General features: G+C 42.5%; 1 protein-coding gene across 1 annotated transcript in view; it reads right to left on the reverse strand.

Annotated features, from left to right (window-relative positions):
- Positions 1-20,559: 20,559 nt before the first annotated feature.
- EIF3H (eukaryotic translation initiation factor 3 subunit H) overlaps positions 20,560-27,874 on the reverse strand; it is a 95,773-nt gene continuing 88,458 nt past the window's right edge. Inside the window, exons 6-8 of the mRNA XM_025450462.2 lie at positions 24,494-24,614; positions 22,196-22,328; positions 20,560-20,783 (exon numbers count right to left, since the gene is read on the reverse strand). Of these exons, the coding sequence (XP_025306247.1) occupies positions 20,686-20,783; positions 22,196-22,328; positions 24,494-24,614 (352 nt within the window). The 3' untranslated portion in view covers positions 20,560-20,685. The remainder of the gene's footprint in view (positions 20,784-22,195; positions 22,329-24,493; positions 24,615-27,874) is intronic.

A 27,874-nucleotide genomic window follows, 5' to 3' on the forward strand; every position in this document is an offset into this window, starting at 1 on the left:
ATTGATGATTATATAAAAAAGATTAAAAATTAGGGCAGCCCAGGTGGCTCAGAGGTTTAGCACCTGCCTTCAGCCCAGGGCCTGATCCTGGGGACCCGGGATCAAGTCCCACGTCGGGTTCCCTGCATGGAGCCTGCTTCTCCCTCTGCCTGTGTCTCTGCCTGTGTGTGTGTGTGTGTGTGTGTGTGTGTGTGTCTCATGAATAAATAAATAAATAAAATCTTTATTTAAAAAAAAGGAAGATGGAGAGAATATTCAGCAGATTCTCTGCTGAGCACAGAGCTCGATGTGGGATAGATCCCACGACCCTGAGATCATGACCTCAGCCAAAACCAAGAGTCAGACACTTAACCAACTAAGCCACCCAGGCGTCCCACCTTGTGGTAATTAAAAAAAAAAATTTTTTTTAATGGAACACAGCTCGGGTTCATTACTAGATCATTTCTCTTTATAGTTTTATCCAAATTTAATATATGTTCTGAAAATTGAGAAAAGTAGAACTCTGATTCAAGAGGAGGGGAAGCAACATACCATTTACTGACTGCTGGGCATGTATAGCCCTACGTCTACAATCTCCCGCGATCCTATTCCTTCCTAGAGGAAGCTATTATTGCCTTCATTTTACCAATGAGGAGGCAGGGTCATGGAGGTTAGGTAACCCCACAGGAACACAGCTCCTAGTGTTACTACTGCATGCTCTGCCCCAGTATAGACCACTCGGCACCAGCCATGCACCTGCCATGTCCAAGGCCAGAATTGTCCTGGGAGTGGTAAAGCCTCATGGGTATCTGCTAGCTGCCTGTGGTCAACCATACTGATATTCAAAGCCTCTAATGCCGTTCTTGGAGGGAGATTTATTTCCCTGCCCCACTAGCAGCAACCTTGGCTATGGGACTTGATTTTGCAAGAGGAACATGAGCAGAAGAGATGTGTGACATTTCCAAGCAGAAAAGCCAGCTTAGAGCTCAATGCAAACAACACAACTTTCAAGATCGAGGCTGTTCCATCCGCCTGGGTCAAGGAGTGATGCCGCCCACAATGAACATGAAGCATGACTGCAAGATAAGCCACTGGCTCACAGATCACTGAGATGGGGTGACTGGTCACTGCAGCATGACCTCGACTCTTCAGGGCTCGGAAACTTGCAACAGGGAGATCCACCCTCTGACGTTTGTCATCTTTTAAAATTTACGATAAATACTAGAGTGGGCCAAGAGTCCACAGTCAGGTTGAGTTGGGCCCGAATCCTGACCTCACCATCCTTGCCCTGCGCCGTGTTGTCAAGCCGTGCAACCCTTCTTAGCCTCCTTTTCCTCGTGTATAAAGATGGGAGTAATGATCTGACCACATACACATTTGAGGCAAAGCCTAAGTGAGATCACCAAGGGAGAGGCCCTTGATCTGTCTCCGGTACTCCAGAAACATGCCCTCAACCTTTCTCCATCCCTAAGTGCCACCCCGACACACACACACACCTGTGCACACGCACCCACATGCACACCCTCTCCCGGTTCTCACAGCACGTCCCCATTCCCTGTGGGCCCTCTCTTCCCTGTCCTGTCCTGATGGCCAGGTGCTCAGGCCATGCCCATCCTCCTCTGTGCCTTTCCTAGCACTTAGCTGTCCCCTGCCCGCACACCCAGCCACTCATCTTCCTTCTGACGCCTTCCCTTCCTCCCTCCTCCAGGCAACGACTGTCTTACTTAAGAGACTCGACCTCCTTCCCTGCATCTGTAATCATCAGTGAAATGCTGAGCACAGCTGGATTTTCAAAGCCAATGGTTAATTGCAGGGAGCCGAGGGTGACCCAGTGGCAGTTTCAAGTATTTGGAGTGTGAAATAATGACGACGCCGGCGAGCAGACAGCCTGAAAATCAGCGGATAGCCCCCCTGAACAGCTTCCAAGGGTTCTGATGAAAGCCGCCTCTCCCCAGCTGCTGAGGCTTGTGCTCGAGCTGGGAGGCGGACGAGAGCCAGAGACCACCCCAGGGAGCTGCGCGGCGGGAGAGTGCATCCTCAGACCTGCAGAAGGGGTCTGGTAACTTCCCAGTTACCATGGCAGCTGGGCTCCGAGAGGATCACACAGGAACTAAGCAGCAAAACCTTTAATGAGGTGCTGACCTTGAGGACCCAGGTCTCCCCCTGGCCACAACCGTGATTTCCTGATCCCCATCACGGTTAATGAGTGACCCTGGCTGAGGCCCTCCCCACAAAGAACAGGCCTGACCGCATCATGGATGACCAGGGCGCCTGATCAGATATGTCATTACCTCGGCTTAGTACTCTCAAAACCAGCAGGACAGTCAGTCTGTGCCTCCCGTCATATCTTTCTTTGCCCACTCTACAATCCAGATTGATGGTAGGCGGACAAATACCCCAAAAGACCACTCTACAGGCCATCATGTGGTCTCTTGGGATTATAAGCATAGATGGAATTTCCTCAAGATTCTTCAACTTCTAAGACACAGCATTTTAAGGACTCTGTGTGCCAGCACTGGGGACAAAGCAATGAAAAATCTAGGTCCCAGCTTTTAAGGGATTTATAGTCAAAGGGGAAGAAACACAAACCAATAAGCAATTTTAATAGTGAGGTAAGCCCTGGGTGGTGATAGTGGAGAGAGGCAAAAAGTGCTGACCACATGATAAGTGCTGGGCAAAAATGGAATCAACATATCAGGCACCTTCTGCCATGGGACATTTGTACCTCCCATTCCTCTGTCTGGAACATTGTCCCCCATCACCAGTGTACCGGCTTCCTACTTTTGCTTTACCAACTTCTAGATGTCACCTATATTGACTCCTGGCCCATCCTCACATCACTTCAATTTCTTAAATTGGTCATAATATCTCCTACCTCTGACTGACTCTTTTTGTCTTCCTCTTATAAGCACCCTTGTGATGACACTGGGTCCACCAAGAAAATCCAGAGTAATCTGCCCATATCAAATTTTTAAATTCAATCACATCCACAAAGTCCCTTTACCATGTAAGCTAATAGTCATAGTTGTGGAGATTGGGATGCGGACATATAGGGGGGGACATTATTGGGTGTATAGCAACCCTCATGGCTCCTGTCCTTAAAATCTTGGTTTAGGGGCACCTGGGTGGCTCAGTGGTTGATTGCTGCCTTTGGCTTAGGTTGTGATCCCTGGGTCCTGAGAACGAGTACTCCCTGTCTTCCCCACCTTAGTTTATCTTCCCCCCCACTTCTTATATCCCCATGTGCAGTATTATTATTTGCTCATTTATTTTTTTTGACCCCCTATCTCCTCAATTAGAATGTAAGTTCCATGAAGGTAGGTACTTGGTTGGCTCTATGTCACCAGAGCCTAGAGCAGGGCCTGGCAATTAAAATGAAAGAAACTAACCTACAGATATGATGGCGTTGATGAGGGGTAGGCCAGGCCAGGGGCAGTCAAGAGAAGAAAGGGGCATGGGGGGCCATAGGCAAAGAGAAAACACGAACATGCAGGAAACACAGTTAGTTCCAGAGACAGAAAGAGGTTCAGCAGCTCTGAGGTGGACACTTTTGGTTGCCCAACCACCATCCATTTCCCTACTTCCCTTCTAGCAGAAGCCCAATTTTGAGCACATGAGCACCTTCCTGTACACACGCATTCAATGCAACTCAACCCAGTGCTGACCCCATGCTCTGTCTGTATCACCAAGACCCTGACCCCTGAAGGCTGCATTTCCCAGCTTCCCAAGTCAGCCACAGTTTGACCCATGGAATGTCCTGGTAGGAAATGGGCAGTGTTATGGGCTGAAGTGTTTCCCCTTATCATTCAGATGTTGAAGCCCTAAGCCCCAGTGTGATTGCATCTGGAGATAGGGCCCTGAGAAAAGGGTGGGGTCTTAATCTGAAAGGACTGGGCTCCTCACAGGAGGAGGAGACACCAGAGCATTCATTCTCTCTCCTAGTGCACGCACAGGGGAAAGGCCATGTGGTCTTGGACATACAGCCTCCAGGACTGTGAGAGAACAGACGTCTGTTGTGTGAGCCACCCTGTCTGTGTCTTGCTATGGCAGCCTGAGCTGACCGAGATGGGAAGGAAGGAGAAAGAAAAAGTCAGACCATTTCTCTCTCTCCTTCCCTGACTCAGGCGCTCTAACTCATCAGGGACTTCTTTTTTTTTTTCATCAGGGACTTCTGCTAGACAGATCCACATGATCGCGGCCTCTGTCAGTGACCCAGGCCCCATTTGTGGCCTTTGTCCCTTCACCTATGCCTTTCTCTTTGCTAATCTCTTGACAGCCATATCACCACCCGTTGGCTTCTCAGCCCTCCTTTACCCGCCTAATCCCCTTCATTCAATTCCTTCTGTTGTAAGAACTCAGAGTCCCTATTTCCCTGGTTAGACTCTGCTCGACACTTCATATGGCACAGAAGGTGTGTGCGAGGCAGGCAGCACCAGAGGATGGTGAAGGGCACTGCAGGGGCCAGTTCACCGAGTTCCTTGCCTCTCAAATTGCTGAGGGCATCAGAAGCTCAAAGTGGGGCATATCCAGGTGGCAACGGGGAGTCAACACAGAACATCTTCGGCAGGGGGAGGGCCATTTTGAGGGTTCCATTTCAGCAAGATCATGTCATAAAAGGCATCTACCTCCACCACCTGGAGAATTTATTCTGTGGGGTTTACATTCTCCATATGGTTTCTCTAATGCTGTGTAGACACTAAGACTTCTCTTCCAGAACAAATGGCAGTGGGAAGGGGAAATGAGACAACAAAGTGAACAGAGGTGAGAGCTGGCCCTCCTACTCACTCTGGATCTAGACTTTGTACAAACCACCTCCCACATGGTGGGACGTGCCACAGGCACCACCATGTCCCCACACCTACCCTCCTTCTCCTTACAAGCCCCGTATTCTTGCGCTTCGAAGCCAAGCAGGAGCTGAGAAAATGCAAGCCAGAAACACCCCAGTCAGCACTCTGAATACAGAATTTATCTGTTCCAAATAAGGGTGTCATATGGGTGATGCAGCGAGTGCCAGCTGGTAGCTGTAACTCAAAAGGCCAGCATCTTGGTCTGTACAATCAATCATATGCAGCAAGCAGAGGCCGATTTGTTCTTTGTCATCCTTCACCAAAACTTCTCTCTCCCTCTCTCTTACTTGGTTTGCTTTCCTCCCTTCTTTCCTCTTCCCTTTCACTCTTTTTTTTCTTTTTAAAATATTCTTGGAAACACTTTTCTGCCAATCACTGTCAGCGGCTCCTCAGGCCTGGGTAAAGCAACAGCAGATGCACAGATTTGGAAACGAGCTACGGAGGGTGCGTGGGAGGGAGTATTCCTCTCTTGCAAGAAAGAGAAGATAAAACATGAAACGCTAATACAGCCCAAGACAGATTCTCATCTAATAAGAACCATTCTTCAGGTGCACAGGCGGGCAGAAAACCGAAATGAATGCTTCATCACACAGAGCTTATTTCTTTTAAGTAATATTAAAAATGTTATTCTCCGACAAGAGAAGGCTGCTGAGATTTATACATATTGCTAATATATTTAAGGCAGAAGAGGAAAAGACCACCCTGTGTCTCCAACAGGGGCACAGAAACTAAACAGAAACAATGTCAGAAGTCAAGGTAGGGCTTTCCATCCCAAAGGGCTGGGAATCATCTGAGACGCTCTTATGACCAGTGCCCTTGATTATCAGAGGGTCTGGTTAGGGTGTTTCGGTGAAGGTAAAGGAGTTTTAGGGGCACTGGCCTCTTTTAGAAATCAACTAAGATTTCTAGTGTTTTAAGAAAAGCCATAGATTTCAGAAAAAGTCTCATAGGAAAGTCAGGAGATCTCTCTCTGTCTCCTGGCCCCTCTCCCACAACACCAACGTGCATGAATCAGGGCTGATGCACACGGGCCATCCTCTGTCATCTTCATGACCTGCGCAGAGCCACCGACATCACCGAGGATCCAACAGAGCCTATGCCTGGGAGGCTGCGTGGGGTCGAGTGGACAGGACACCACCTCGTGCTTAGACTCTTGCTGTCCGTCGGCAAACATTAAAGTGACATACTGTGTCCTTGAGATACACTCATAGGACTAATTTTATAACCTGTTCCTGCACTTCATTTCTCAATACAGGGGAGATGACCAGGGCCTCTCCTCAACACTAGAGGTCCTTGGTAGCAATGGCCAGATAAATTCTTCATCAATAAGGCCAGGATGTCCCAATCCCCCAAGGATTCTTTGGAATCCAGACTTCTTTGGATTTTTGATGTACAAAGTCTCAGCCGGGTCTCCTTAAGAATGTATGGTTGGTGGGGAAGCGGTCAGTTCTTTTTCCTGGGAAAAAAAATGCAACCACTGAATCCCAAAGGAAAGAATATTAGGAAAGAACAGAAATGATCCTTTTTTAAGCCCCCCAGAATTTCTAGGACAGCTTGTCAGACATCAACTCTATTGTCTCTCCCTGGAAAGCCCCTGCCTCTCACTCTCTCTGGAAGAGGCTTTCAGACCCTCTTCACCTGGCCAACCTCTAGGTGTCTTTCTAACTTGGCCCCAGGAAATCCCTTCCTCCACGAAGTCTTCCCAACCTTTCATAATACCAGGCTCTCTGTGATACCGTCTCCTGGTCTCCCGTGCTTCTCTTCCATGGCTCTAACTACAACTGCAAATCATGCTTTGCTTCTGAGATTAATACCTGTATCTCCCTCCAAACTAGAAATTCCATGAAGGCAGTGTGACAGCCCTAAAAATGGGCCACTCAGGCCTCCTGCTGTCCCGAGGCTGACAACTGGCCCCAGCTGCTGTGCTCCAAATCCACCAAAGTGTTGTGCCACGGCCTCATTCCCCGTAGGCTATGCCCAGCACTGACCTAGGAAGCACTGAGTGGAGATCATTCCTGCCGGATGTGGGACTCCTCTGAGAGGGCCAAAGCTTTCTTAGAACTGAGCAGCAGTCTGAGATTCTCGCTACTCAAGTTCCTTCCTGTTCTCTCTCCTTCACAGGACTATCTGAAGGCTCCCCCCACCAGCTCCCTCCCCTTTTTCTCTCAAAAGGCTTCTGCTTCCTGAGGACTCACACTTACACAGGCAGTAATTCTCACTTATTCTCCAGTTTTTCCTGGGCCTGTCACAAAGCCTGGTGTGTAAGAGGTCCCCAATTAATGTGCATAAAATGAATATATGCTTGCAGACATGGTGAAGCTTGGATGAGAGAATGTGGATGAATCAGAGCAAATCTAACTCATCCTCTGGGAAACTGAAGGAAAAAGCTGTTCTCGACATGGTAACATGGTATCCACACAGTATGGTCATGGCTACCTTTAATTGAGCACCGTGTACAATGAAGGCATTGATTACACAATTTATACACGTTAATTTATTGTGTTCTTTACAAAAGCCATAAAAGGTTAATCTTACTCCTATTTTGCAGATGAAAAAATTGAGGCTAAGTCAGAACAGTTTTAAGTTTTGCTGTAGTGACAAAAAACCCCAAATCTTGGTGGCTTAAAACTATCATATGTAAATCTGAGTTCTGTGCCTCCTGTTAACCTTCCAAGGAAGTCAAAAACACTTCTGAACAGTGCCAGGCACCAAAGTGTGACCTTGACATCCTGAGTCGGTGAGGCCTTGCTCAAATCACACGGGAACATCTATAACTTCTTTGCTTGAGTTAAGCTTCAGGGACCTGAGGTCATAGCAGCTGATCGTTCCGACACTCCCAGCTCTCAGCAGGTCTGGCCAACCCAAATCAGGTGGCTTCCCAAACACAGTGCAGAGCCCCCTCACTAACCATTCTTGTCACGGTGGAAAGCTGGGACAGCTCTTTCAAAGACATGGCATTTTATTAATTTTAGTCTTCACTGCTGTGACTGTGTCCAGAACCCCCAATTCTGGGCTTGTTGTTTCAGCCAGGCAACTAGAAAAGAGTTTATTTGTATTTCAGTCTTCTTATTTCCCTCCCCTTAATAAACATTAAAATCTCCTAGTCTCCCAACAATTTTTAGTATGACTAGTTATCCCAAGTGGCCAAGAGAATTCGAATGAGCTTCACTTTTGGTAATTCACCGAGGCAAGTGCCAAGGTGGGCAAATCACATAACCAACTGATTCTCTTTTCACAATGTCCAAAGCACAAAATTAAACTAGACTATTAAATAAGCTTCTTCAAACTATACCGTTCACTCCCAGCTCCCCCAACCCCCGGGGGCCACATTGGGCCTCATCAAGCCCTCTGGGCTGCTGACCACCACCATAGACTGGGGTGAAAGGGTAAGACACGTTGCTCCACCTCTGGATGTGCTTAGTGAAAGGGAAAGCGACAAATGATATCACAACCATCTAGACAGTGAATCCTGAATCCACTTTCAGGACGTGTCTCCACTGAGAGATCTCAGAAGGGGCCACTCCAGGGACATTAGAAACCAGCAAGCGAAAGGAAAAAGAGAGACCCAGTTTCCACATGTCCTGCTTGTCCCTGACAGGCTGCAGCCTAGGGCTCACAGCTCTGATGCTGCCGGAGCTCCTGCGCCCTGAAAGCAACATCTGGTTTCCTGATTCAAGCCTCTCTTTGTCAAAACAGGTTCTCTCCCGGCAGGGTCTTGAGTCCCTCTAATATTTCTTAAGCCTAATTGGAGACGGGGGTCTGAGAAGCCTCAGCCGTTCCTGAGAGTCAGGGAGTCCCAGGGAGGGAGACCTTGGTCCCATTCCTAGGACCTGCCAGTTGTGTTGGCCGGAGTCCTACATCCAGCGAGTTGTGATCTGAGCCAATCCCATAACCAATTTCAGTACCTCAGTTTCCCTACCCATAAAACTTAGCTCTGGGACTTGGGAGCCTTAATGAGCATTGGCCTTTCCTGGATAAATTAACCAGGTGCCGGAAACATCTGTGGCTGGAGGCAGAGTCTGCTGTATAAACAGAATATTGTATTCTTATACACAAGACTGCAGCTAGAGCTCAAATACCAACTAAACCTGACTTCATCCTAAGTCCTATTCAGTAAGTATCTTGGGAAAAGTCAGTCCCTTCTCTAGACTAACGTTATATTTGAAGAACTCACCTTCTCATTTACCTTGCTCTATTCTTCTCACAGGACAAAGAGATGCCTGTAAAAAGTGAAGAGTCAATAATTCTTAGAGCACCGCTTTCCATTTAAATCATAACAACACTCCGAAAATAGATACCCCAAGAGAACGTATGCTCTGGATGGACAAGGGCAGTATCTTATTCACAAATATATCCATAAAGTACTGATCCCTAGAGGATACGAAAAAAGAACTTGTTGAACAAGTGAACAGATACTAGCCCTAGAAAAATACTGTTCTCTGTCTGCATAGGTTTTTTTTTTTTTTTTAAGATTTTATTTATTTATTCATGAGAGACACACAGAAAGGAAGAGACATAGGCAGAGGGAGCCCGATGTGGGATTCGATCCCAGACCCCAGGATCACGCCCTGAGCCAAAGGGAGAGACGCTCAACCACTGAGCCACCCAGGTGTCCCTGCATAGGTTTTAGACTGCCTTTCTGGCATGTCCTTCCACGCTGTTCTTAGTTTAAAGCTTTATTAGGGCAGAAAATAGAGTCACTTGATAAAACTAGTAAGGCTCAAAGACGTCAACTTGACAGGCCGTAGCAGATCTGGAAACAAAATCTAGGTCTCCAAACACCCAATTCAGTCTTCATATCTTTACAACTCACTGCTTTCCTTGGTCTGAAGTAGGGGTCCGAAAACTTGGTCCCGGGGCCAAATACCGACCATCGCCTGAATTTTTATAAATAAAGTTTTACTGGAACACAGCCGCACCCATCTGCTTACTTATTCTCTGTGGCTGTTTTCCTGCTACAAGAGCAAAGCTGAGTAGTTGCCATAGAGACCTTCTGGCCCACAAAGCCTAAAATATTTACTGTGTGGCTCTTTATGGAAAGCACGCCGACCCCAGCTCTCTAGCAACCTTCCCTAGAATCCATAGCCGTCCTGGAGCTACTGCTAGAGACCAGGGCTCCTTGGTCACACTGTTTTGATCACGTGGCCTACACAACACCAGTCCACCAACGCTTGCTACTGTGAGTGTCAAGAGCTCCACACCCATTACCTTATGTAATTCTCCCCACAAGCATAGGATCCAGCTGGGCCTCACTATGCTCATACATAGCGTGCAAACGGAACCAGGCTGAATCATGTGAAATTGTTGTTTTTTGGTCAGTCAAATCCTAGCAACTTCCACGTTGAAGATGTGCAAAGGGCAGCACAGTTAAGTGGAAGTACGCAGATGCTAACCAACTCTGTGCCTTCGCCACTGGCTATACAGTTGCTTCTTAGAATTTGACGCTCAACTTTTTGTATTATTACAGGTTGTGCAAATCTTGAAGAACCCAACCGAATGCCGTTCAAGTAAACTTTTCCTAAGTTTATGTGGCTGGAGAAGTTCTCGGGATCTCCCCCCACCCCCCTCAGGTAGCACATATAAATATCCTGCAAAACTAGTCTTCCTTGGGACACACTGTGGAGACACCTCCAGTCCCCCATCCCCATCTGAGAGGCTGCAGCATTTCATGTCCCCGTCCCCCTGACTGTGCCAGCTCCTGCCCCCTCAGAACACCCACACAACTGCTCTGGCGATGCCCAATTTGAGACACACTGTACCTCCCTCCACGGGCAAATGGAACTCCATTTTCACTAAAATAACCTGAATAGTCCATGCTGTTGCTGCAGGCTAATTCCATTTACAGGAATAATGAAACTCCATCCTTGGGTGGCGTTGGATGTTCATTTAATACACTTTAACCATCCCATACCTCCCATTTGTAATGCAAATAAACTGCATCTTCCATCAGAACCGCTCACTTTCCCTCTAAGTCCAAGTTCTTAGGATTTATGTGCCGGATCAGTCGCAGGCTTTTTTCCAAAGGTAGTATCCAAAATCCAGTATCCAGAGGCTGCCTTTTAGTCCAGGTCAATTAAACAATGTACTTGGCTGTTTCCCCCCCTCACATACACCCCACTTTTTAAAAGAGAATAATTGCTAGTATATGTAAAGTTTGCAGTTGGGGCCTCATTTATTACAAATTTTCTCCAGGAATAATATTTAGGTCCATAACTTATCATAAGTGTCCTCTCCTACCCCCTCCTAAAATATTAACTTGGTAGGGAGGTTAGAAATCTATCATAACCAATGACAGACACCCATGCACAAAAATAGCAAGTCTCAAGTTTAATATTTTATTGCCATATTTTGAAACAACTGGTTACACAGCTGCTACTGTTATCTTCCAATTATTTCGCATTTTTCCAGAGTTTTAAATGCAAGCTGTAACAAATTAAATCTAAATTTCTATATGCTCCTTAAAAAAAAAAAAAGTTTCAGAGAACACTACCAAAAAAAGTTGAAGTAGAGAGGAAGAAAGGTTATCGACAGCAAGAAAGAGAACTTATTTTTAATGTCTACAATGACTTGTTCCACTGCCACCAGGTTTGTGGGTACGCCTTCCCCCAGGCGGTTCATGCAGCCTCCATTCCCAGCAGGCTCTTAGTTTGAGACTCTGCAGTTTGCTAAAAATGCACTTCTCCCTGCCAATTTTGTAAAGGTGCTCAAGAAATCCCTTCACTGAATGCTGAATGTTTTGCATGCTCTGGTGTAACACTACCAGTGGTGCTCAAATACCCAAGGAATTTCTCCCAGGATTGAATGGGTCATGTTTCGGTGCTATCAGTTCAGAAAGAATTACAAGTGATTTTGATTGACTACAAAGGCAGAGAACAGTGTGATTATTTTTTTCCAATATCAACATGATTTTTACCATGAATTATGGGCCTTGGGGGTAATATATTTTTGCTTAAAAAAAAATACTTAATTGAATCTTGTGTTTTTTTTCCTTTTGGAAAAATCTGGCTCCTTGACCCTAATTAGGGGAAGCTGAAGATGAACATAGAAGGCAGGCTATCACAGTGCTTCTCCCTCCCGCTGCTGAGATTCAACGTAGATTTCATGTCACCGCGGCTTTGTTTGGTGCAAGGCTGTGAAGTGGCACACACTTGCTGTCCTTTTTGCTGTAGCATGCTAGCAGGTGGCCCCTGCAATCACTGCCGGGTAAACAGAGCCCTGCTATTGTAGCAGATACCCTGTACTCCTGGTTTGAAATACTGGTGACTCAAGAGAGAAATTCCCTCTGGGACTCCTTCCAGCCTTTGTCTCCTCTCCCTCAGGCCTGGGTTCTTTCTGCGATGCCTGGAATCCCCTTCCTTCTCAATGATCTGGCCTATTACTCTTAACTTCTAATAAAAGTGGCTACTCTTTACCTTATTGAAATGTCTTCCCCAAATTCTCTCTGGCAACTTAAAAAAAAAAGGATTCCCAGGACTGATTTCAAGACCTTTTTAAAGAAACTCTCCAGGCCTTAATGACACAGAGACACACATTCAGGAACAACCAGCAAGCACTGGGATTACCCAGGATGGCCGTCAAAGTGCAGGTTGCTTGGCTCTGACCAACACTTAGCTCCTAATTCGGTGTGTCTGGCTTGAGGCCCAGGAATGTGCATTTCTGACAAGCTCTGGGTGATGCTCCTCCAGGGGCCACACTTAAGAGAACCACTTGCTCTTGGGTAAGCCTCCTGAGGGTCAGGATATACTGCCCCTTTGTTCCCAGTGTGAGTGGTATCTGGCACATTCATCTGAATGAACACCTGAAGCTGCCCTAATATTGACACCACACACAAGAAAACCCGTGATGATCACCATCTTTAAAGTGTTAAGTCTAGGATTCTACTTTCATCCCACAGTGATGCTCCACTTGCAGAGATAAAACCCAGGTGCCAATTTAGACACAGAGACTCAAAAGTGCTAAACCTACAGGGTAAGGTTCTACACTCGATTCTCTTTAAGGAAAAATGCCACTCTTATTGGTTGGCTGGTAGGTTGGTTGACTTTTCATCTGAGAGGTAATGAAAGGCAAGTGAACACCTAGTATATGAAAGCATCAGGAGAAAATCATCATTTGTCCAAGTGTGCCTTAAACTGGGAGCAAAGATTTACTACTAACATTGAATTTATTCAGAATCCATGGAGGATTTGCATGGCTAGCCTCTAATCACTTTCAGCAGAGCACCCCACAACTGCCACAGTCCGTTGAAACAAGATGAGAGATTGTCATCAGAGATTTGCCACATCAGGGCTTCATGAAAATACAAAATCAACACCTTCCCTTTCTCCCTCTTCTACCCCAGATGATTTCTGAATTTCTGTACATTTGTTATTTAACAGAAGCATGAACAGAATGACGTGAACATCACAAATGCAAATGTCTTTGTTCCTAACAAATTGCTCTAGCTTCTCCCCTTCTCTAAGTTTGGAAGTGGGAGGGAATGGACTCCATACAGCATTTCATCTTAAGTACAGAAGGCAAAGGCGAGTTATATTTTTCCAAAATTTTCTGTTAGGAGTCTTCACACACACACACACACACACACACACACCCTCAACTTTTTTTTTTTTTGCAACGCTGCTCTGTACTTTAATAAAACTGACATCTGCATCTCTAAAGAAATACTTTACTGTCAAAAGCATCTAACTTAGTCTCATTTGCTTGAAATGTTTTCATCTCAGACCAAATTTAGAATAACCCACCACCTGTTTACACCACCAATCTCCAGCAATGAAGCAAAAACTCACCTCTTCCATCCACTTCCCAGATGGAACAGTCAAGGTGACCCAGATATCCAAGAGATTTTTAACTAGTCCCTAACTCCTTGAGAATGTCTACCTTCGTGCTTCAAATGTTGCAGAGTACACATGAACTTTGCAGTGCATTGGAGAGCATTTCCCTCATGGAAAGATTCAGTGTAACACTTGATTGAGCTCTTTACAAAATTCTGGTCGGGGGGGTATAGGGTGAGCAAAATGGGTGGAAGGGGTCAAAAGGTACAAACTTCTAGTCATAAAATAAGTCATGGGGACATCATGTACAGCATGGTGGCTATAGTTCATACTATAGTGCATATTGCAAAGATGCTAAGAGAGTAGATCTTAAAAGTATTCACCACAAGAAAAAAATTTTTGTAACTATGTACAGTGACAAATGTTAACTAGACTTACTCATTTTGGTTATTTGGCAATACATACAAATATCAAATCAAGAAAAAGAAAAAATACTGAGGCACAGAAGAATACTGAAAGAAGAGTGAACAATCTAGGCTGTTTTGGAAAGAATATTTAAAGCTCTTGGAGCCTCTTTCCACATCTGTGAACAGGAGGTTTGTGGTGGCCTGATCTGTTGATCAGGCTAGGTTCCCTCCTACTCTAAAATCCTATTAAAATTTTTGCTAAGTAACCTTTATTCTATTACCTCTTAAGGTTGCGCCTTTTCAAATCTATTAGGCCTAACAGCAAATAAGCCTTGGCATATACATGGGTTGAGTTAGGTATTTTTGAGATTAAAAGCAACAAAAACCAACTCAAAGGTGCTGAAAAAAAAAAAAAAAGCAGTGTTACTAAGATTCAGCTATGCTTTTATGAGACCCAAGGGCAGGAAGACAAACAGGGACAGAGGGACTGGAAACAGAAAATCCAAGTGTTAAGAACCGGAGGCATGCTTTCATTTTTGCACCTCTCTGCTTCTTCCCCTACACGCCGCTGTGCAACCCAGCCCTGTATCACAAATGGTTACAAGAGGTTAAATATTCTCTACTCAAGAAAGAGCCTGAATGGACACTAGAACCCCTGAATCTCATTTCTTGCACATCAACCAGAAAAGGGTCCAATTATAAACAAAGACATCGAGAGCTCACCACTGGGAGCTTATGAATTTAGGACTTGCAGTGAATCACTGTGATGACGAGGGTGACACAATTCTCTGAAATTGGTGAGTGAGGGGAGAGTGGTTCACCACAGAGAAGATACATCACGGATGGGAATCCATATTGAACTAAGAATTATTTTCCTCGAGCTGTGTCAAGAAGGGAAGTTGTCCCAAGTACTGGAAGAGGACCCAAGACCTGAGCTCCAGTCCTGGCCCTGCCACCTAGGAATATGTTTGCTTTAATCAATCACTCTTTTGAAGTCTGGTTTCATCTAAGCAATTCATTTGAGCAAGAATTATATGTTTCTCACTCCCTTAGTATTCTCAATACCAAGCACATTGGCTTCAGAATGCATTTGTCCTCCTTTCCCATTCTAAATGAGAAAATATATGGGAAAGTACTTTGTGGACTGTAAAGTAATATATTAATGTAGATCATTCTTCAAAGCTGATTCAAATGCAACGTAACTAACTATTCACTTTCCTCAAGTATCTGGGTCTTTCGCCTCCATAATAAAGGTCCCCCTCAGCAGGTATGGACTATCAAAGACTATATGCCAAAACAATACCACCCATCCATTAAGACCATACTAGATATTTTATGTAGGCAGCACATGCATTTTGTATTTCTTTGGCCCATTGCCTCATGAGAGTGCATTTCTGTTATAGTACAGTGGGCTAGGAGTGGAAATCATCAGCAGCAATTCCTCTCTGTATCTCATTAGAGGTCTAGTTTCCCCTTAATGCACATGAAGACCTTTCATTAGCAATAATGGGAGCTGCACGCATCAAAGAGAAAAATAGACCCTCACCATTGTGATCTAGGAGATGAGGTTACTGGGACCCTTGCCTGCCTGACTGGAGAATTATGACATTCAGAAATGCATGATCAGATTAAGGAAAAATTAAAATCTGTGTGACTATTTTAAAAAATAAAATGCAGTTTAAAAACCTCAAGCCAGAGAAGGGCAAGAATCAAAACTAACACACACACACACACACACACACACAAAATAAAAACACAAGCAGACTGAATCTAGGAATGAGTTAAGCAAGTGAAAGCCAAATGACAAGATAAACAAAGGTGGGGAAAGATTACTCGGGGGATCTGACAAAATAAGAGCTGTTTCCAATACATACAAAGTAAAACATTGGCAAGAGAGACTATGGTCCAAGAAGAAAAGGCAAGGACCATTTACCGTCAGAAGCGGTAAACACTGCTGAAAAGTTAAACAAATCCTTTGCCTCCATGTCCACAAAGGAAGATGGAAGATGCCAGAAATGGCTGTGCCCTGGAGAAAGGTCAATGAAAAAAAATATTACTGAAGGAAATAGAAGTGACACCTGAGTTTATGTCTTGAGGTTGACACAAATGCCAGAAGCAATATTTTCCTGCTGCAATCAACTAAACTTATAAATAAGGAGACATGGGCCACCCTGTATTGTTAGAGGTCTGTTAAAGTGGTAGAGTCTTTCACTTTTGTTCAAATATAGAAACAGTAATTTGGGGATTAAAAGAAGAGAAAGTCATTTTTACCTTTCTTTGTAGTATAAGGTCAATGGATTATGATTTTCTTAGTGTTTTCTCGAAAGGAAGATACACATAGAAGACCAAAGATGTATCTGCAACCTACTGAAAAGGGCTTCCAGCAAGTCCCACTACAAGAATAGATTTGGCATCCCATCTACTATCCCTTCAACTCATGAAGGTTCCAGGGAATACTTAAATTAGTAAGACTCTAAGGCTACTACATCCAATCTTTTCAAAGAACTGAAATGGGTTGTCTAACTCAGTCCTAAGAAAATGCAACTGATGTCAACATCAATCCCATGGAATCAAACAGTGCCTCTAACAAACAGATCATATGACAATTGATGTGAGGGCCTAACTCTGTGAGAGTTCTGAGAACAAGAATACAGGGAATCAAAGAATTGTCTAGGATGAACCAAACCCCTATGGACTGGCCCAAGCTGGGGGTAGTAGCTCTTGGAAAGCATTTCTGCATCCATGGATTTTCTCTCTTAAATCACTATTGAGGCTTTGGTATAGCCATTATGGGTTCTACTATAGGGCCAATCAGGCTTAAAGTACGTATCACTCTTTTTTCTACATAAAAAGAAAAAGAAAAGCTCAAGGCAATGGGCATTAGGCCACAGCTGTTTGCTCCAGCAAATTAGAATTTCCCAGTAGTTCTGGCTCCCCAGCCCCTCCCTCCCAGTCTCAGGTAATCTGGAGTTAGATCAATCCTATTCCAATCCATGCAAAGAGGTTCACTCTAATTTGGAAGTCACCACACGATAAGCCAGCTCTAACTCCTCCATTGCACAATCTTGACTATGGGATGCAGAAACCACCCACTGCTTTTTTTTTTTCTCATCTTTGTAAACATTAAGGGACTCGGGATCCTCATTTCCCCCCTCATTATTTATCTACTAACTGCTGCCACAACAGAAGGAATCCTGTTGAGACAGACCAAAGCACTGTCCAAGACACTGATGGCTTGATCAGGCTCTCTGCAGATGGGCACTTGAATCATTGCTAAAATAGGCCCTACAGGCATTTGGCTTGACCCCACGTTAGTATTATCTCTTTAAACATCCTTGTCCCGTTTCTATGATAGGACTATCACAGAAGAAGATGCCCAATGAGAAGATTAAGGGGAAAAAATGACTATCATAAACAAATAAATACATAAATCTTTAGGGGATCCCTGGGTGGCTTAGCAGTTTAGTGCCTGCCTTTGGCCCAGGGCGCTATTCTGGAGTCCTGGGATTAAGTACCGCGTCAGGCTCCCGGCATGGAGCCTGCTTCTCCCTCCTCCTGTGTCTCTGCCTCTCTGTCTCTCTCTGTGTCTATCATAGACAAAGGGGAAAATAATGGACAAATGGCATATATTTAATATGAATGAGAAATGTTTACCATAAAACTCAAATAATTCTTTCGTAAGACTCTAATATCTACATCAGAGTTCAATGCCAGCATGGTTTGAAAGTGAAGGTTTCACTTAGATTTTCCAAAGACTGTTAATAAAAATAGTGTGAACAACACTAAAAACACTAAAATCTGAAAATCCAAAATGATTAAGTAAACATTAGATAACTACACCTCCATTTCCAGGCTTCCAAAAATGCAGAAAATAGTTTTTAGTTTACCTCAATATTTAAAAAATAAGGTTATCCGGGGCAGGCTAAAAATTTATTCTCTCAGGTAGTTTCAATTAAGAATAATGCTATGTCTTCTAGAACCTTAAAAAGGTGATCAATGATCATGGGGTCAATTTCAAGTATGTTTTACTTTTCCGCTTTGTCACATTTAATTTTCCATTAAATTAACATGCTAGTTTTTTCTGTCTTTTTGTTCTTGGGTAAGTGAATGATTTATTAGACCTGATACTCAGTTTATGAGCTTTTCTCATTTTAACTTGAAGAAACTGCAAATATTTATAGAAGATGAACCATACGTATCTGTTCCTGAAAAATGTCAGAATATAGCACTCAAATCAAATGCCGAACAGAAGCTAGTCTCTAACACTACATACTGTGCAGATTTAATTTCCACTGACATGTTTCCCTAAACAGTTTTTCCCACTACAGTAATTCCTAACCCAAAACACCTAAAATATTCCATTAAGTGTGTACTCACATATTACTCTGAGTTATGGGTATCTAAATAGTCATACGGAATTTAGGAAGTAACCACGTCTTTAAAAATATAATTGAATCCTGTTAAATTAATCTTACACCATGAGGAAAACAGTAATTATGTTTGAGCTGATTTTCCTTCCTTCTATTTTGCTATTTGATACCTCAAGGGTGTTTTAACTCCCAACAGAATTCCAAATGTAGGGAATTAGAATGCAAGGAAATAAACCAAGAGTATATAATCCACAAGGACAGAGACTATGACCAGTTTTGCTTATCAATACATCTCATCTATGTAACACAGAGTCACACTCAAAATATGTGACTCATATAAGGAAGCACCATGGGTGGGAGAGCAAATCAGTATAACCTTTCTTGAAGGCAATTTGGCAATACGGGTAAAAAGCCTCAGAATTTTACAGACTCTCTGACCACTAAGTCCATTTCTAGAAATTTATCCTAGAAAAATTAACTTGTGTGAGCAAATATCTGAATTCTACAATGTTCTTTTTAAAAGATTTTATTTATTCATGAGAGACACACAGAGAGAGGCAGAGGGAGAAGCAGGCTCCATGCAGGGAGCCCAAATGTGGGACTCGATCCTGGAGCTCCGGGATCACGCCCTGAGTCAAAGGCAGATGCCCAACCGCTGAGCCACCCAGGCGTCCCTGAATTCTACAATGTTCAAAGGCCATGACCTTTTAAAAGCAAAACCCTGCTAACAATCCAATATCCCAAGAATTTAACTCTCAACATAAACTCTATGGCATCTGTGACATAACAACCACTGTTCTAGGTGCTTTACCCCAATCTTCAGTAAACTTTTTTTTTTTTTTAATTTTATTTATGAGACGCAGAGAGAGAGAGAGGCAAAGACACAGGCAGAGGGAAAAGCAGGCTCCATGCAGAGAGCACGACGCAGGACTCAATCCCAGGTCTCCAGGATCATGACCTCGGCTGAAGGCAAGCGTTAAACCGCTGAGCCACCCAGGCTGCCCTTCAATAAACTTAACACTCACACCCACCCTATAGGGTAATATACTTGTCTCCTTTTCTCATCTAATTTGGATGAGGAAAATGAGGCACAGGGAGACTAAGCAACTAGTTTAAGGACACCTTAGAGGAAAAGAGTCAGGTTTCAATCCAACTGTTTGATTCTGGAGCCCCAGGGGTACCTCCAAAACAATATGGGGGGGGGGGGGAAGGGTTTCTCAACTCTTCTTATCCTTTACCCATTCTTTGTCTTCCTATGGGCCATATCTTCAAGGTGAGAATCACTAAATAAGAGCCTCACAGACACACTTCCACCAACTGTAGATCTCACTTACTTTGGTGTTAAAATAGCAGGATTTTTTATTTTTAACAAGATTTTATTTGAAAGTGAGAGAGTGAGAGAGCCAACGATAAAGAAAGAATACGAGCAGGGGAAGATGCAGAGGGAGAAGGGGACTCCCCTGTGAGCAGGGAGCCCAATGCAGGGCTGGATCCCAGGACCCTAGGATCATGACCTGGGCCAAAGGCAGATGGTTAATCAACTGAGCCACTCAGGTGCCCCCTTGATGATCTCTCAAATATTAAGTTAAAAGGTTCCCCCTCCCTCAAAGTAGTACTGTTTTTCCAATTCTTCTCTCCCCACTTAGAAAATATGCTGTCAGCATGTTTCATCGTATAGAAAAGATAAACAAGTTCTAAATAAAATATATATACACAGAATGTATTTCATTTTCATACAAAATATGTTTTTTTGGATGAAACTTTTAAAAAAATTATCGTGCCTGATTAATGACCTATCAACATGGGGACTGGTTGACCACTACCTATGGAAGTGAAAAAGTGGAGCAATGAGAAGCATGCCAAGCAATTCTAGGCCTGAGGATGAGGGCTGCCTGGGCAAGCTCACAAAGCCTGGACTTCTAGGGGCACTACTTTGGGAGCAATGAGGTAAAGAATTCACAGTAGGTGCCAGGGCCTCCGGGTCAGGAGTTAGGACAAGTAGCACTGGACTATATGTTGAAATGTGGCACCTCAGATGTAGCAGCAAAGGTGAGGGAGCCCCTAGCTCTGAGCTTGATGTAGCTTCTGGTCAAATCTGTTTTATCTTGTGGAGATAAATAGCATAAGCAAAACAAAAATAACAAGCTATATATACTACACGTAAAATCAAATAAGCAAGCAGTCAAGGTTGTTTTATTTTTATTTTATTATTAGCTAGAAAGACTTTTCAATACACAAATGTATTTCTTCCAAGGATTGCCCCAATGTGATCTCAAGAGTCCATGTTAACTCCTTTTCTGGAAACTTCCTTTTCTCAGTTGTTGTATTCCTGAAGAGCCTGGGCCATGAAGAGTTTGCCCAAGTTTTGGGCAGTGAACTCCTTGATGTTCTGGCAGTAAGTGTTAATCTGGCCTGTGCATTGGGGAAAGTGAGAAAGAAAGTCATAATGTTCCACAAATTACAAAATGACTTAGAACACTAGGGAAGCAAGAAAATCAGCATAATACAGAATCATCAAAATTTTGTTTTCAATCAGGAGTTTATAGGAATCAATTCTGTTTGTCCCCACCTTTATAATAAAGAACATAAGTTCTTCTGAAAAGAAGCTACCTTCCACTCTTGGTTACGTGAAGACTGAAGAAAAACTACAGTGGTTACATACACATTAGCTGTTCAGAAGGCAGTGACCATGGAGATCGGACACACGCTGTACTAAGACAAGTGGGAAAACAGCACGGACTCTCCTCAGCCAGGTACAAAGGAGATGCGAAATCACAGAACTACAAACGAAATGGCCCCACCTGACCCAGATGTGCACAAGTGCAGGAGTTGTCAGGCTGTGCTCTGAAAATATTAAGGTTTCCTTTTCTGATCCAAGACAGAGCAGAAACAGAGTCCCCATGAAGAAAGGGCTCCGTCACTGCTCTTTAAGTCTTAAAACTCATTATCTAATCTGATACAACATTCATGCAAGGTGTTTTATATATATAATACAACTCCGCCTGAACTGGATGTTAAGTAAGGAATGTGCCTCGGTTTCCCAAATTTAATTTATATGTGTTCTAGAAAGTTTTTAAAAATCTGGAATCTGACCCCACCCCCCCTACACACACTGAAAATGTATAAGCAGAACTGAGAAACTGTGAAATATCAGCTTTTCTTTAAGTAGGATTTTCACTCTAATAAATCTCTCACAGGCAACCGGCTGATTGAATCAAACAGTATTTAGCAACATTTATACAGAAATAAGGTTATTATAGATAAATAAGAGCAAAATCAAGTCCTGACATAGGACATAAGACTCCACCACTGAAAGGCAGTATTAAATGGTAGATACTCCCAAAGCACATCCAGAATTGCATTCCTGTTGCTACAATGTAAGGCAAAGTAAGGGAAATCCTTTTCCTGCAGTCAGAAAATCCAATTCAGTTCAAACACCCACATGCAGACGTGGGGCTAGGCTGGAACATGAAAAGCAAGCAGCTTGAGCTGAATGATCTTCTGCTTTGGAACGTAAACATTTTCCGCTGGTTTCTATGAAAGATGACTCAAATAAAATCTTTCCACTTTAGAAAGTTTATAATGCCATCTCAAAAATGTTTAGATAAACACAGAATGAAGAAGCACTGAAAGGACCTTAGAAATAACAAAGACTGACAAATTCTTAAATTTCAGAAATTATAGGTGCTAGATTCGAATTCATCATTCAACCATTTTAAATACACTAGCTTTTACGATGTATTTTTCAGTTTATAAATCTCTTCTTGTCTTCTGCTTCCTAAGGAAAAGAGAAAACTAGCCATGTTTGCACTGGCTAACAATACCTGCAATGAGTAGAGAATCCATCCTGGCAGGAGGCTGAGGTGGTTTGAAAAGTTTGGACAGATCCTCCTCAGGCAGTGGGGGTTCTCCCCGACTCTGGCGCTGCATATTCTCCTGCTGGCGACGCTGCTGATACTAAAATTCAGAGAAGAAATGATTTGGTTATTTTTCTCTACCCGAGGAGATAAAAAGCCTCCTCAGTTATGCAATCAGAAAAACCCCGTTGCCCTGAATTCCAAGCTCAGTTTTATAAATGGTAATCCATGGTAACTCCTCCTTCTAAGAAGCTAATAAATATGACAACAAAGAAAATTTCTTTATCGGAAACTCTTGTGTTACTCTGAGCTCTTAAGAGTCTATAACCATGGGATCCCTGGGTGGCGCAGCGGTTTGGCGCCTGCCTTTGGCCCGGGGCGCGATCCTGGAGGCTCTGGGATCGAATCCCACGTCGGGCTCCTGGTGCATGGAGCCTGCTTCTCCCTCTGCCTGTGTCTCTGCCTCTCTCTCTCTCTCTGTGTAACTATCATGAATAAATAAATAAAATCTTTAAAAAAAAAAAAAAAAGAGTCTATAACCAATGACATGCAGCAAACTGGTTATGTGGCAAATGAGGGCTTAAAGGCAAAGAAGCTCATGATTAGTGAGTGAAGGGCAGTGTTTTTACCATTTAGGAAAATGGGGTAAATGACAGCATTATAAGTATGACTCATCTTAACTGTAGTAACAAAGTAATCAATCACCACACTGGGGAACTTTTTCAACTTTATCCCTACTGACCAAAACAACAATAATGCTGATGATGCTGATACTGTTAACATCATCACTATTGTTATTATAGTAAATACTTCTACTAATCAGCTGTGCTTTTAGCTCTATAGCTAAGAATGAATATTAGCTTCGATAATGTTTCAAAAACTGTCAAATTAGATTCCTAGAAATCTAAGAAGGTGGGCATACATCTAAAGGTATGTACAAACTTACTGAGAAAATTATAATCAAGAGATTAATACTTATGGGTTGCTCACAATAGCAGAGGGAAAATATCCCACATGCAGCCTTAGAAGGTCAGGTAATGAGAAACCAAGGTGGTAAAAAATTTAAGAAGGAGAATACCCTCCTTTTTGCAAAGATTTCTAAACTTATCACAGGGTTTGAGGGTAAAAGCCTGACAAATCTAAAAAGGGTACTGAATGGTGCTGGTACAAATGAACATCAAATGCAAAATTTTAAGACATGCTGGAAGTCTGGAAAACATCTATAAGATTGGTTCCAGAATCAAGTGTCTTGATACTCCAGGTTGCATCCTTTACCTATGGGAAGAATCAGCAGGAGAATGGAATTAAGCTAGGGTTTTTTTTTTTTTTTGTCTTCCCCTGATCCTTTATAAGTTTTTTTTACCATTGCCATCTTTACCACTCATTTTCTTTTCGGTTAAAAAGTATATACTTTATAGATTCATATGTCTTTTAAATCCTCAGTGCAGCAGAAACAAAGTATTTCAAATTTTACTATATATGAATATTGATATTAAAACAATTTTTAAAAATATAAAATTCTCAGAGACATTTAAGTTGTAGTTGTGTTGAAAACTATAGTTAATACCTAATTTAACATATATTTTAATGAACACACAGTAATCATATACAAATGCTTTCACAGATGAACATTCTGGAATCAACTTATCTATGAATCAAATGCTATAAGAACACTGCAGAGCAATACAGTCTAAAAACAATATTCCAGGAACTGTGAAAATCATGTGACCGTCAAGCAACACGAATAAAGAAAAGGTTAAATGGCCACAGCAGTATATATGTGCATATGAGAATATTCAGATAATTCTGGGGTTTTTATCTGTATTATACTATCTATTTCACAGCAGTTGGTCTATTATTTCCTATCAAAATTGCTTGCTCTTAATCACAATTGCTCAGTTTTTCAAATGAACTGAAGATTGCTAACTATGCTGCAATGAGCCACTACCAAACCAATTATAGTTAGTAAAGAAATGAGCTGTGACACTCCAGAATCTCTTTTGCCTCTGATTTTCTCAATAAATGTATCTCTTATTTGCATAACACTGCCATCACAATCTGAGCTTAATACATCGGCTCTCTTTAAAACAGGTATTTTTAAGTACAACTTAGAAATAATATATGATAATAAATTAAATATGATGTAGAGTTACTAGCTAATAGTCAATGCTTTATCAAATATGATTTTGATCATTTTGAAGATAACTCTTGAAGCACCATACTTAGAAATGAATTGTGTTTGTCAAATTTTCCCATAACACTAACCTGATGTTTCTGCTGCTGTTGTTTACTCGTGTTCCTCATGTATGTGTTATATTTAACTATATCTTGGCTCATTTCATCCACTCTGTCCATCAGCAACTGTAGATTCTTCCCCAAATGATTGCTGAAAGGTAAATATACCGACATATCATACTTTAAAGCTATAGCTCTGCCACTGCTCTAAACACTCCTGAGATATTATATTGATCTGTCATTTGCCAAATGAATGAGAGCACACATATGCATGAAAGCAGGGGACAGGAAAGAATCTGAGTCAGCTTGTTATTAAACTTTCCATACTGAACCCACAACTGTAACCACCAGAGTATCTGATATAGCTCAGTTTCTTATTGTCAGAGCATACATATATCAGGGTAGGGGCTGTTAAACGTATCTAGCAGGTTATAATGTGTATTTTCTGAACAACCATGTTTAACTTAAGCTCAGTACTCCTGCACCTTTTTTCTTAGCACAACCCTCTCCCCAACTGTGCTGCAGAGCATTTAAATGAGGAGCCATGCAAAGGAAGGACCATGCCAACACACTAAGACTTCTGGTACATGGTTTCTCTATCTAGCAGGTTCTAAAAGAACAACAATAGCATTTATTCTGGAAAGCCAAGTGAAGAAAGAAGGCTCCTTTCTTCTTGCCCTTCCTAGAATCTGTAGTACAGTCATTCACACTTCTTTTCCTCTTCAGAAATTCCTATTACAATTCACTTACCAAAATCACCTTAGAAAATGATGCTCCCGGTTAGTACTCTGAACACCATATTCATTAATTTCTGCTTGCAACTATCTCCTACCAGAGTAAAGCCTGCTACTACATATATGTATTCTTAAAATAACTAGTTAACAAATAGTATTTGCTCATTCATTTCAAACAAGGACAAAGTACCTATTATGTTCTGACTTCAGTGTTAGCAAACAGAGAAACAATCATGAATGAGACATTCATGGTCTCTATCTTCACTGAGCTTACAAATGAGTGGGAGTGGGAAGGAGAAAAAAGACATACAGATGGTATGGTTGCCATATCTCTTTCCCTTCAGGAGAGAACAGGCTGAAAGCAAACGATCAGAAGGAATCAACCAAGCAACAAAGTATTTCAGGCAGAAGACAGCATCAGTGCCGAATGCCTGAGCAGGGCAAGAACTAGGCAGACAAAAGGAAGAGGTCTGGCATGTCTGGAGCACAGGGACAGGTTACAAAGGACAAGCACAGCTGGGAAGCCATTAGATGCACTACAAAATACACCAACCACAGTTAGCGTGAACGAGACTCCACAACTTCAACATAAATGGTGTCCTTGAGTTGTACATGGTTGCAATAGATTTTGCCATAAACTTTTAAATGACTGGGGCATCTGGGTGGCTCAGTGGTTGAGCATCTGTCTTTGGCTCAGGTCATGATCCTGGGGTCCTGGGATCGAGTCCCACACTGGGCTCCCTACAGGGAGCCTGCTCCTCTCTCTGCCTATGTCTCTGCCTCTCTCTGTGTGTCTCTCATGAATAAATAATATCCTTAAAAATTATTTTTTAAATTTTTAATGACCACTCTGGCTACTATGCAGAGAACAGACTGGAGAGTAGAAACCAGGAGATTAGTTAAGAGTTGATTGTGGAGTACGGGCAAGGATATAGAGAACCCAGAACACCCATACACTGTGGTGGGAATGAATTTACAATGGTACAACTACTATATGAAAAATAGTTTGGTGGTTTCTCAAAAAGTTAGGTTACCATACGACACGGCAATTCCACTTCTAGGTAGATATACCCAAGAGAACTGAAAACATTTGCTCACAAGACACCAGACATGTATGTTAAAAATTGTATTATTCATAATAGTCAAAAAGTGGAAAAAAAACAAATGTCATCAAAAGATGAATGGATAAATTGTGGTATGCCCATATAACAGAATACTATTACGTCATAAAAAGAATGAAGTCCTGATATATAAATAAAACTTAAAAACATTACACTAAGTAAAAGAAGCCAGATACAAAAGGCCTCTTGCTGTATGGTTCCATTTATATGAAATATTCAGAATAGGCAAATCCGTAGAAACAGAAAGTAATGAGTGGCTGCCAGGTTGTGGAGGAAGGACGGGTGACACTGTAAATATATTAAAAATCACAGAATTATACTCTTTAAAATGGTTAAGATGGTAGATTTTACATTATGTAAATTTTATCTCTACTTTATACTCATTTTCTTTCAAGATTTTATTTATTTATTCATGAGAGACACATGGGGGGGGGGGGGCGGGACACAGGCAGAGGGAGAAGCAGGCTCCATGCAGGGAGCCCAACGTGGGACTGGGACTTGATCTCGGGTCTCCAAGATCACATCCTGGGTTGAAGGCGGCGCTAAACCGCTGAGCCACCGCAGCTGCCCTTATCTCTACTTTAAACACTATACACACACACTCATACATACACAGAATTATTGTGGTATTACAGAGAAAACAGTGATGGCTTAGATGAGGATGGTAGCAGTAAGCATGGGAAAAATGGGCAGAAGTGAGAGAAATTAAGAGCGACTCCCAGTTTCCTGGCTTGAGCAGCTGAATGGTTGGCTATGGCATTTCAGAGAAGGGGCAGGTTTAGGAAGGAACAGACTGGGAATGTTGGGAATAAATTAAAGTAATCCAGTTACATTATGAATCCTAAACGGACTGTATCTGTAACCTGGAGAAAATTAGCAAGTTTTGGCTCCTTCTTAAATAGCAGAAAGAGCACAGAAAGGGGGGTGGGGGGCACACCACACATGTGCACGCATATGAATAAATGTAACCTCTAAGCCTAGGATTGGCTGTGTGTGTGTGTGTGTGTGTGTGTGTGAATAAATGTACCCTCAAATCCTAGGACTGGCAGCATCTACATAACCTTGGCCCAGTGACTTGGCCTAATGACTTAATCTTTTTTCAAAAGTTTCAGTTTTCTGAAAAAGTGCTTTTTTCCAGTTAAATTTTCATATTTTTCTTATTCCATTTAATTGCATTTTAATTTTGTGAATCATTTTTTTTTACTTTAAAATATTTCTTTTTCTTTGGAAATGAGATTAAGTATTTGTTTCTGTTTCCTTCTAATTTTTTAACAGCTTGATTTTAACTCACCTCTAATTAAGTGTCTGGGCCAATGTTGCAAGCTGAGCAATTAAAATGATTTTTTCTATCAAGCAGCTACTCAAATGTCCAGGTCCACTGAATGCATAGCCACACTGTGTTCCAAACTCCTTCAAGATTAAAATTTAACAATAATCTGTCCGCTAAATGTACTCTTTCAATAGCTACTACTGAGTATACATGAACTTTGCCAGTCACTCTACCAGCTACTGAAGCTATGTAAGACATTGCTAAACTCCACCTATGCTAGTGAGAA

This window comes from Canis lupus, chromosome 13, assembly GCF_003254725.2.
Source record: "Canis lupus dingo isolate Sandy chromosome 13, ASM325472v2, whole genome shotgun sequence".
NCBI classification, from domain to species: domain Eukaryota; kingdom Metazoa; phylum Chordata; class Mammalia; order Carnivora; family Canidae; genus Canis; species Canis lupus.